Below are 11,257 nucleotides of genomic sequence, written 5' to 3'. Positions count from 1 at the left end.
GTGCGCAAGCCCGTTCCCTCAGAACCCGGAAGTGCGAGGCCGAGGAGAGCCACGTGGGTCGAGCTGGGGCGCAGCTCGCATGGGGGAGTCTATCCCGCTGGCCGCCCCGGTACCGGTGGAACAGGCGGTGCTGGAGACATTCTTCTCTCACCTGGGTATCTTCTCTTACGACAAGGCTAAAGACAATGTGGAGAAGGAACGAGAGGCCAACAAGAGCGCGGGGGGCAGCTGGCTGTCGCTGCTGGCGGCCTTGGCGCACCTGGCCGCGGCCGAGAAGGTCTATCACAGCCTCACCTACCTGGGGCAGAAACTAGGTACCTCCGCCCCGCCCCCCGAGCCCCTTGAGGAGGAAGGAAAGGGGGTATATTCTCCAGTCGGCAGTGGCTTGGGTTTCCTGTCTCTGTGTCACTTCTAATCGCAGGCTCGACTCGGCATTCCCAGGTCTCCTCCCACCGTTCCTTTCCTTCCCTGGGCTTCCAAAAGCCCCGCCCACCGGCCTGCGCTGCTGATAGATTGGCGAACTGGGTAGATGCTCTTTGCAGGGCTGTGACCCAAACCGAAGGGTTTGCCCCTTTGCCTCGTGCATGGATTGATGCCATAAATGAGAAGTTAATCAGACTTTGTCTTCATTGTTTTAATTAGTGACGCTGCAGCCAGAAGAGCAAAACTTTGCAAAACAACCTAGTTTTATTACGGAACACTGTTGTGTGGCCTCTTAAGGTTAAGGCCCGAGAGTCACATTTGGAGTCCTACCCCGTCTTCATAGTCCCCCAATACATATTTAATGACTAAAGTAACAAATGAATAATGGGCAGGAAAGGCAAGAAATATGCCTAACACTAGTAAGAGGAGACTTAAGGGGAAAATGGTAAACACTCTTAGCACCTCATGTACATCTTGCCTCCGAAAATAAGATTCAAGAGCTGATTCAACTGATTTTTACTAGTAGAAGCAATAAGTATAAGTAGATGAGCAGGAAATAATAGATGTAAAAGGCATGGATTATGCATACAAAATAATATTATTGCTTAATTATGACAAATAAATATATTTGAATCCTAGGGATTTTAGAGTCAGTACTTGACCTATTTTAGACTCTTCAGTTTTCAGAAGCATGAGGGCTGATGTGAGTGAAGGACACGTATATAAAATACAGAGAATAGAAATGTAAAATTGGGGTAGATTTCATTTTGATCACCACCCCCGTTCCCTAACCAGCCCCTTACTTTCCTTTTATTGCCTGAAGGTGACCATGTACGTCTTACTGAGCTTTCAGTAAACACTCAAGGGACAGGTCTTCCTAAGATTGTAATTGCTGTAGCAAGTATGTTGATTTATACATACTTACTTAGTATGCTAGTTTATTAGCAAAAACGTCAGATAGTTTCACCTTATTTTTTTCTCCCCTTTTTACAATGGCATTTCCCACAAATTTGCAGTTGCTGCTATGGTGTTATTATTCCCCTTTCTATAGAATAGCAAATTATATATGCAGTTGTGTTGGGTAGATGATAGAGTCCAAACCAAAATATCTGCCCTTGAACTGTCAGATTGAGTTTACGTTTATATAACTTATTAAAAATGTGTATGAAAATTATAATTTATTTATATCTACATATATATGTTTTTTATATATGTGAAAATGGGGTGGATTCTAGCTGTAATACTGAAGGCAGGTTATATTTAGGCAGTTTTAATTGTTTTTAGACTCCCCCACCTCAAAGAATGGTGACTGATTCAAATGCCATAATTCTTTGCTTTTTCTTTTTTTTAAATTAACTTATCCATGGGAATTTGATGAAAGCTGTGTACTCACTCTCCAGAAAATTATATATGTACATATAATTTTGCATATAACCTGAGTGGGTTCAGCTGAATTTTCTAAAGTCTATTTATTGACTCCATTAAAAAAAAATCTGCTACTCTAGTTTTAAGTTGAATGAGCCAGGTTTTTATGTAAACAGAACTGGCTGCCTGTGTGTAAGAATGTGTATGTAAGATCTTCACTGTCTCTAACTTGGGTTCCGTAAAGTGGTCCTCAATTTGTAAATTGATTAGTTCTGCTTGAACCCCAGCTGGCATGGGTGAGCATGAGGGGTATGCCTTGAAACTGATCTACACAACATTTGGTTCTGTGAAACATGCCCAGGCACTGTTAGGTTCCTAGGTGGGCTCCTCACTTCTGAGTAAATATACTGAAAATGGTATATTTAATGCTTCATAACTTATTAACACATAAACACAAGTTCCAGAATTTAAATTTTATCATAGCACATATTTTTTTGGTACTGGAGTGTATATGATATCAGTGTGCTTACAATATGACTTCACAGTTATCAGGTTTACTGTTTGTTTTCTTAAAAACTTAAGGAGAAAACTTTTGTGTTACCATTTAAAACATTCCCATGTTCTCCAACTACTTTGCTCATTAGAACATTTATATAGTTTTCTTTAGAAAGCAAAACAAAAAGTTTATGCATGCTTTTAAAAATTTTAAAACATAATTCTGAAAAGTTTTTTTTAGCCTTACTGAGATATAATTGACAATAAAATTGTATATATTTAAGATGTACAACTTGATGTTTTGATGTATATATAAATTGTGAAATGATCACCACAATCAAGCTACCTAGTATACCCATTACCTTACATAGTTTCCTTCCTTCCTTCCTTCCTTCCTTCCTTCCTTCCTTCCTTCCTTCCTTCCTTCATGTGTGTATTGTGAGAATATTTAAGATATCTACTCTCCTAGCAAATTTCAAGTAAAAAGTGAGTTGTTTTTTTTTTTTACCTCTTTTATGGATGCTATTTATTTGAGGCCTTAGCAGTGAATCCTGATTAAAGAAGCAAGCAGGGCCTTTAGACAAAGGATAGACCTTGACAGGGAGCTTTCTGTTCCTGTCTTGATCCTGTTAACTGAAAAACTTCAAGTAGGGCCCTTATCTTCTTCTCTTCTCTTTCTCTTTCCTTTAAGAGAGAATAATACCTATTTGGGGAAGGATCAGTGATTAAAATATGCTGACTCAATGCCTGTGGAGAATTTTAGAAGGTCATACTTTTCTTCTCTTTGTTTCATTACTGGAGAGTTTCCTCAACCTCGGGTTGCTGAAATTTAGCATAGTAGAAAATGACTTAACTTGAGAACTGATGTTTAAAAATTATTATTAGCAAGAAGTTGGAGAATAAAATGCCCAAGATGTTTTACACATTCCTTTGATACACTTAAAATTTCATGATATGAGATAAACTGTTGAAATCTTGAGAAATTATGAGCATTTATAACTAGAGCCTTCTAGAAATCATTCAGGGTAATCATATTTTATAAATTCAAAATATTGAAAAGAGAAAGAAGTTGAATGTTTCTGATTCCTTGTTTTCCAGTGCAAAACCCCATTGGATATTCCAAACCAAGATAGTGAACAGATAGGATTGGGTTCCTGAGAGATTTGAGAAAAGAGAACTGTTTGAAAGAAATGTGTTGATGGTCTATCTCTTCCTTGTAGTAGTTTCACTTTACTTGGTTTCACATACTGGTGATTAGCATTTATCGATAAGCTTTTAAAGGTATTCTTTGTATTTATGTAGTGTTTCCATTCCCCCAGATAAGGGTAATCTGATGAAGTTAGGTATCCTTTTTTTTTTCTCCTCCCATAAGTCCTAGAGACAGATGATATCCCTTTTTCAATGCGAAGTTAAAATTTTCACCAAGGCCACCCTGTTTAACAGTACTAGATAGCTATTCTTTTTGTAGTACTTGAAGCTCCCAGTTCACCACAGTTTCAGAAGCTCTTATGTATTATTATTAGGAGTTTTAAAAGATGTATCAGTTATAAGTAGAAGGGAAACGGATTAGTATTATAGAATATATGCTTTGTTCCAGGCACATTACATACATACATACAAATGTTATTTCATTTTGTGTTTTTATCTCTATCACCAGTCTTATGTTAAAAATGACAACTAAAGCTCAAAGTGGTTCAGTAGTTTGCACATCAACATAGCCTGTAATTGTGGGAGCTGGGGTTTGAAACCAAGTCTTTCAGACCTCCACAGCTTTTGGGTTTTGTATGACACTCTTATTACCCTCCTAAGCTGAGAGGTTTTATCCTAGATGTGGGCACAGAGGCCTATTTATGTTGTACCCTTCACTCTACAAAATCAGCATAACTAAACTGAATATTGGTATGGGAGGAAGGCAAACCCTGAAGAGAACAGTTCCATATGGGATATTGGTGTCACAACTGGTCCACCTGTACCCATATGGATTTTGATGGTGTTAGTTGGAGAAATGATATGCCAGCTACTCAATCTGTTTGAAACAAGCTTGTCCAACCTATGGCCAGCGAGCCACATGCAGTCCAGGATGGCTTTGAATGAAACCCAACACAAATTCATAAACTTTCTCTTTTTTTTTTTTTGAGATGGAGTTTCGCTTTGTTGCCCAGGCTGGAGTGCAGTGACACGATTTCGGCACACTGCTACCTCGCCTCCCAGGTTCAAGTGATTCTCCTACTTCAGTCTCCCAAGTAACTAGGATTACAGGCACCCACCACCACGCCCGGCTAATTTTTTTGTATTTTTAGTAGAGATGGGGTTTCACCATGTTGGCCACACTGGTCTCAAACTCCTGACCTCAGGTGATCCACCCGCCTTGGCCTCCCAAAGTGTTGGGATTACAGGCGTGAGCCACCATGCCCGGCTAAACTTTCTTAAAACAGTATGAGATTTTTTGTGCTTTTTTTTTTTTTTGCTCATCAGCTGTGGTCAGTGTTAGCATATTTTATATGTGCCCTAAGACAATTCTTCTTCTAATGTGGCCCAGGGAAGCCAAAAGATTGAACACCCCTGGTTTAGACAGTATATTGGAAAAACACTTCTCAAAGTATCAGTAGTTTGTCTGGGGTGTCAGAAATAAGTAGGGTAACCAACTGTTCAAATTTGCCCAGGGCTGAGGGATTTCTAGGATGTGGGACTTTATTTTAAAATCTTATAAAGATTTCCTGAGAAGCTAAACTTCTAGTGCTAAAACCTGGAAAGTCCTGGGTAAACTAGGACAAGTTGGTTGCCCCAGTAGTAAGGGAAAGAAGGTTCATTTCTTGAAACATAAACCGAGCAATGAATTAAAATCAATATTGTGAAATGGTTCATTTATTAAGAGGATGTTTTACAAATGCCTTGATAAATAATTTTTATTCCTAATTATAGGTATATGTTTATAATAGTAAATTAATTGAAGAGAAAATGTAAACTCTTGTCCATCTCTGAGATTTTTTTGTATATTCCTAGAAATCACTGTTTTAAATCTGCCCTGTTTCTTTTCATTTTCCTAATATCTTGCCTCTGGCCCTTTGGTGGGTGCAGAATTGCTTGAGGAAACATCCATGACACTGGCTCTATAATTAGAAACATAATTGGTCATGTATAACTACAGAAGTGAGTAAATGATATCTATGCTATTTGATCCTTTTTGGCTATGAAAAGATGTTTTTGGTTTTATTTTTTGATGATTTCCTTTGGAGCCCCCTAGTTAAAGCAGCAGTTATTTATAATTGGTTCCTGGTCTTAATAATTCACAGTGTGGTGCATATTATTTATAACATATAGTGTCAGTCTGTCAAGAGTGCTAAGATTTTCTTTATTCTCCTGGGATCCCAGTAGTCTGTTTTCTTGCATAGAGGGAATATATATGTATGTATGCAATTTTCTGGTATGATCTAAAAGATAAGATTCAAAGGAAAATACAACTCTAAAGCAGAAACAAAAAATTGTGACATATCAGGAATAACAATCGTGTTTCATAATTTGTGTGTTCTTTTGTTTTGAATACATCTATGTTAAAGGTAGCCTTTTTAGTTCCAGTTGGTGTTATTTGCTAGGTTAATTATGCTCTGAAGTAAATCTGAATCCTCATTGAATTGAGTTGGGGGAGAATTGGTACATGGGTAAGCAAATCGTACACAGGTCCATTGCTACAGTAATGAATTCTATCAGGTATTCGTTTAGCTTATTCTTTAGGGAAATTATGAATCATAAAGTATTTATTTATATCTCAATCATAGGAGATAGAGAATATGGTAGATGAAAACTTAAGGAGCTCAGTGGGTTTGGATTCTTTGCTTTTGGATGCTGGTAGGTGTTTGGTACTTATGGTTTCTCCTTCTTACTTATCATGTGCTTATGTCTTTTGCCTACCAGGGGGCCAGTCTTTCTTCAGCAGGAAGGATTCCATCCGCACCATCTATACTTCCTTACATAATGAGCTGAAGAAGGTTGTGACTGGCCGTGGTGCCCTGGGTGGGACTGCTCCTCACGTAGAAGAACTCCTTTCCCACCTGTCAGAGCAGCTCTGCTTCTTTGTTCAGGCTCGGATGGAGATCGCAGACTTCTATGAGAAGATGTACACCCTCAGCACACAGAAGTTCATCAATGCTGAAGAGCTCGTTGGCCTTTTGGATGCCATCCTGAAAAAATACAGCTCCAGGTCAGTGTGGGGAAGAGGGAGGGAGAAAACGTGGCTGTCCTATTAATCCCACAGAAGCTCAAGAGTTTTTCTCTACACTGTTAATGAAAATCTGTGATGAAATAACTGTGAAATAAATAACTGGATTACATTTTATGCATATTCATTAATCAACAGGTATACATTAGGCACCTTCATTGGTGTTATTAACACTATACTGGCTGCTAAGCCATAGCAAAAGACTGAGAATGAAGTAATCATAAAACTTGTATTATAACTGATTTTGCTGCTTAGGAAAGAGTTCATACAACAAGAGAATTGTATATAAAATAATAGGAATTTCTTTTTTCTGGAAACCAATTTGTAACTTAGTAAAATAATATGAATCTCTCTCTATATATATATGTATGTGTGTGTGTGTATGTGTGTGTGTGTATATATATATATATATTTTTTTTTTTTTTTTGAGGTGGAATCCCACCCTGTTGCCCAGGCTGGAGTGCAGTAGCATGATCTCAGCTCATTGCAACCTCTACCTCCTGGGTTCAAGCAATTCTCCTGCCTCAGCCTCCTGAGTAGGTGGGATTACAGGTACATGCCACCACGCCCAGCTGATTTTTGTATTTTTTTTTTGATAGAGACGGGGGTCTCACCATATTGGCCAGGCTGGTCTTGAACTCCTGACCTCAAGTGATCCACCTACCTTCGCCTCCCAAAGTGCTGGGATTACAGGTGTGAGCCAATGCACCTGGCTGAAAATAATGTGAATTTTTAACAAATTATTATTCAAACAGATGTTGTCCCTTTTAAAGTAATCAGTGAGTTATCTGCTCGTTCCTTTGAACAAGTCCATTATTTAACATGTGTTGGAAACTCCTTTGTAATTGCTTTTAGAGTTTGTGCCATAGAGTATAGATTTCATTTTAAGTATTCTTAGTGGAGGCAAGCATCTACTTTTAAGAAGGACATACTTAAGTATTTTTGAGTGGCCAAAGAGTTATTTGGAGCCAAATTTAGGTATTTAAAAAAAAATGTTGATCAACTGGAAAATTGCTTTTATTGGAAGGACATTGCTGCTGATAAAGAAATGAGAATGTTTGTGATGTGCCACCCACTGCCTGGCACAAAAAGCAATACCAAAATAATTTCAGAAGCATTGTGAGTGCCTGAAAGTGACTGAAAGTCAGTGAAATGAATTACTCAGTTTTATTTTTGTGTCCCTAGAGCCTGCAGCCTGAAATAGTGCCTTGCACATAGTAGGCACTTAGTAATTGTACATTGGACTGAATGGAAAATGATTTGTTTGAAGTATTTCACTCCTTTGGATATATGAGTTCAGATATGTTTGCTTAAAGAGAAAGGTGAATATGTTAATTCATATTCCCAGATGAAGGCAAATACCCACCTGATTAATGGAATGGGGGAAGGGAGCAAAGTCGGAAGATTCAAGGAGACTTCATGGAGAATGTAGAATCTGAGCCTTTTTTTTTTTTTTTTTTTTTGAGATGGAGTCTTACTCTGTCGCCCAGGCTAGAGGGCAGTGGCACAATCTTGGCTCACTGCAACCTCCACCTCCTAGGTTCAAGCGATTTTCCTGCCTCAGTCTCCTGAGTAGCTGAGATTACAGATGCACGCCACCAGGCCAGGCTAATTTTTTTTGTATTTTTAGTAGAGACGGGGTTTCACCATGTTGGTCAGGCTGGTCTCGAACTCCTGACCTTGTGATCCGCCCACCTCGGCCTCCCAAAGTGCTGGGATTACAGGTATGAGCCACCACGCCCAGCCAAGTTGAGCTTTTAATGGCAGGTAGGATTTCGAAAGCAACTGTAGGAAAGAAGATAGCAGGTGTTTTGAGATGGGAGGATATTTCAGAATACAAAAAGGCCTCAGGGTTTTGTTACTTGCAAGTCTTTCTCCCTGGAAAGTTCTTACTGTAGTTGTCTTCTCATCTTTAAGTCTTGGTTCAGAGAAACCTTCTCTCACTATCCTACCAAAACTATTCTGCTTTTAGTCACGATCTTATTCCCCTGATTTATTGCCATCTGAAGTTACTGTTGTTTGTTTAGGGTGTTTTTTCTTTCCTTTTCTCAAAAACTAGAATGTGAGCTCCATCACAGCTGCTGTGCCTTTAGCACCTGCAACAGAGCCTAGCATATAATAGATGCTCAATAGATGTTTATTGAAGAAATGAGTGAATAGTTGTGTTCCAGGTTGAAAATTTTTACTTAATTTGGTAAGTAGTGGGGAACCATGAAAAGTTTTGAACAGGGAGTATCATGTTCTCATCTTAGACTAATTACTGTGGCACTGTGTGTGTAATGGGATGGTGAAGCGAGAGGTTACAGGAGAAAAGGTTAGTGTAGCAGGCTACGAGGGTAGCCTAATAGGCGGTAGGAGGGCCTCCTGGTTGCAAGACAGTGGGAAAAGAGATGCTGACAAGAAGGCTATAGGTCTTGTCAACAGGATGGTGGGAATAATGAGAGGTTGCTGTCAAAGATGATACTTAGGTTTTGCCCCTCCAGTGATAATATTGTTTACAGAATTGAAAAGACAAGAGGAACTGAAGAGGAGCTGGTTTAGAAGAAAAGTAGTAAGCTAAAATTGGGGCAAGTTGAGTGTGAGTTGCTAGCAGATTTTCAAGTAAAGATTTAGCAGGCAGTTGGAAATGGGGGTCTAGAGCTCAGATGCAAGGCCAGAAATAAAACAACTTGGAAGTAGACTCATACAGTTTTATGGTTTGAAAACTAAAATGTCATTGTTCTTTAATAAAACAATAATTGATTTTTCACCTTGTAGAAAAAGGTGGTGGTGGGGGGAATATTTATATATACCTATTCTGAAGGAAATTAGCATGTGTTGAGCAACTACTGTGTGCCAGACACTATGCAAGACCTTCTTCTCTGTTACCTGATTTGAAGTATAGGTGTAAAATAGTACACCTTTTATAGAGTTCCAGAGAAGTTGAACACTTTGCTTAGAGTCATATAGCTTAGCTGTGTGACTTCAGAGCCCATATTCTTTTCTGTATGCATCATTGCATGTTATTAAAAATCGAGATTTTTTTATCTAGTCCAGATAAATAATTGCTGTTTGCTGATCATCTTGCAAGTCAATAAATTAGTTCTTCAGAAGATGTAGGAAGCATTTACTACATTCTCTTGCTAGGAATATGAGTTGTGTGCTACCTACAACCACGTATATACATACTATTTCTGAGTGTAAGATAGTTTGGTTAATACACTATTATGTTACTATTCTTTCTGTCTTTCTTTTTTTTTTTTTTTGAGATGGTCTCACTCTGTTGCCCAGGCTGGAGTGCAGTGGCATGATCTCAGCAAACTGCAACCTCTGCCTCCGGGGCTCAGCGACCTTCCCACCCCAGCCCACCAAGCCACTGTGACCACAGGTGTGCACCACCATGCCCGGCTAATTTTTTTGTATTTTTGGTAGAGACAGGGTTTCTCCATGTTGCCCAGGCTGGTCTCAAACTCCTGAGCTGAAGTAATCCACCCACCTCGGCCTCACAAAGTGCTGGGATTACAGAAATGAGCTACTATGTCCAGCCTATTCTTTCTTTATAAAAGTTTTCCTCTAATTTTTTCTTTTGAAATTTTTAATGCTATAAAAAGTTGCAAGTATAGTATAATGAACATAGTTACCATGTGATCAGCAATTTTACTCCTAGGTATAGATTCAAGAAAAATGAAAACATATGTCCACACATAAAAACACTGACATGAATGTTCATAGCAGCATTATTTATAATAGCCAAAGGGCAGAAACAACCCAAATGTCCATTGACCAATGGATGAATGGATAAATAAATGTGGTATATCCATACAATGGAATATTATTCAGCAATAAAAAGGAATGACACATGCAACAACATGGATTAACCTTGAGAACATTATGCTGAGTGAAAGAAGCTAGTCATAAAAGACCACATGGAAATCACATAATTTCCATTATGTGAAATATCCAGAACAGGCAAAGTCATAGACACAGAAAGTAGACTACAAATTCATAGTCACAGAAAATGGTTGCCAGGAGTTGGAGGGGAAGGAGTGATTGCTAATGGGCACAGGATTGCTTTTTTGGGGACCATGAGACTTTTCTAAAATTGATCGTGGTGATAGTTGTGCAATTCTGCAAATATATTAAAACCATTGAATTGGACACTTTAAAAGGATGGTACATGAAGTAATTAAGAGTAAAGCTGTTACTAAAAAAAAATTTTTTTTACAATGAACATATAACTATCCTTCACCTTTGTTCACAAGTTGTTAACATTTTGCCACATTTGCCTTATCACTGTATATGATTGTACTTCCCTGAGTTATTTGGAAGTAAAATGCAATCTTCATGATGCTTTCCTCCTACATACTCAGATTTTGTCTTCTAAGAACCATACATAATCATAACACAATTTTGAATGAAAAAAACAGTTTTTACATTCAGGAAATCTAACACTGATTTTCTGCCTTTGTATAATACATAGCCCATGTTCAGATTTCCCCAGTTGTCTCCAAAATGTTCTTTATAGTTGCTTGTTATTTTTTATTGTCATAGCTCTTTGATTTTTGTGACATATTCTAAATTTTCTTTTTATTTATTGTTTGATATGTAATATGTTCACATGGGTCAACATTTATATAGTATAACACAATGGAAAGTCTTCTTCCTTCCCCTTAGTCACTTAGTTCCTGTCTTTAAGACGCAACTAAAGTTAGCAGGATTTTTTTTTTTCTTTTTTTTTTAAGATGGAGTCTTGCTGTGTTGCCCAGGCTGGAGTGCAGT

The 11,257-nt window shown here is 38.2% G+C and overlaps 1 protein-coding gene across 3 annotated transcripts in view; it reads left to right on the top strand.

Moving 5' to 3' along the window:
• Window positions 1–79: 79 nt before the first annotated feature.
• The window catches only part of KICS2 (KICSTOR subunit 2), a 36,259-nt gene continuing 25,081 nt past the window's right edge, over window positions 80–11,257 (top strand). For all 3 annotated transcript variants that reach the window (XM_037996846.2, XM_037996847.2, XM_073020914.1), the window contains exons 1-2: window positions 80–314; window positions 6,196–6,481. In XM_037996846.2, the coding sequence (XP_037852774.1) occupies window positions 80–314; window positions 6,196–6,481 (521 nt within the window). The remainder of the gene's footprint in view (window positions 315–6,195; window positions 6,482–11,257) is intronic.

The sequence above is a fragment of the Chlorocebus sabaeus genome, chromosome 11, assembly GCF_047675955.1.
Source record: "Chlorocebus sabaeus isolate Y175 chromosome 11, mChlSab1.0.hap1, whole genome shotgun sequence".
Classification (NCBI taxonomy): domain Eukaryota; kingdom Metazoa; phylum Chordata; class Mammalia; order Primates; family Cercopithecidae; genus Chlorocebus; species Chlorocebus sabaeus.
The sequence above is the reverse complement of the archived record's forward strand: the minus strand, read 5'-3'. Positions and strand labels throughout refer to the sequence as shown.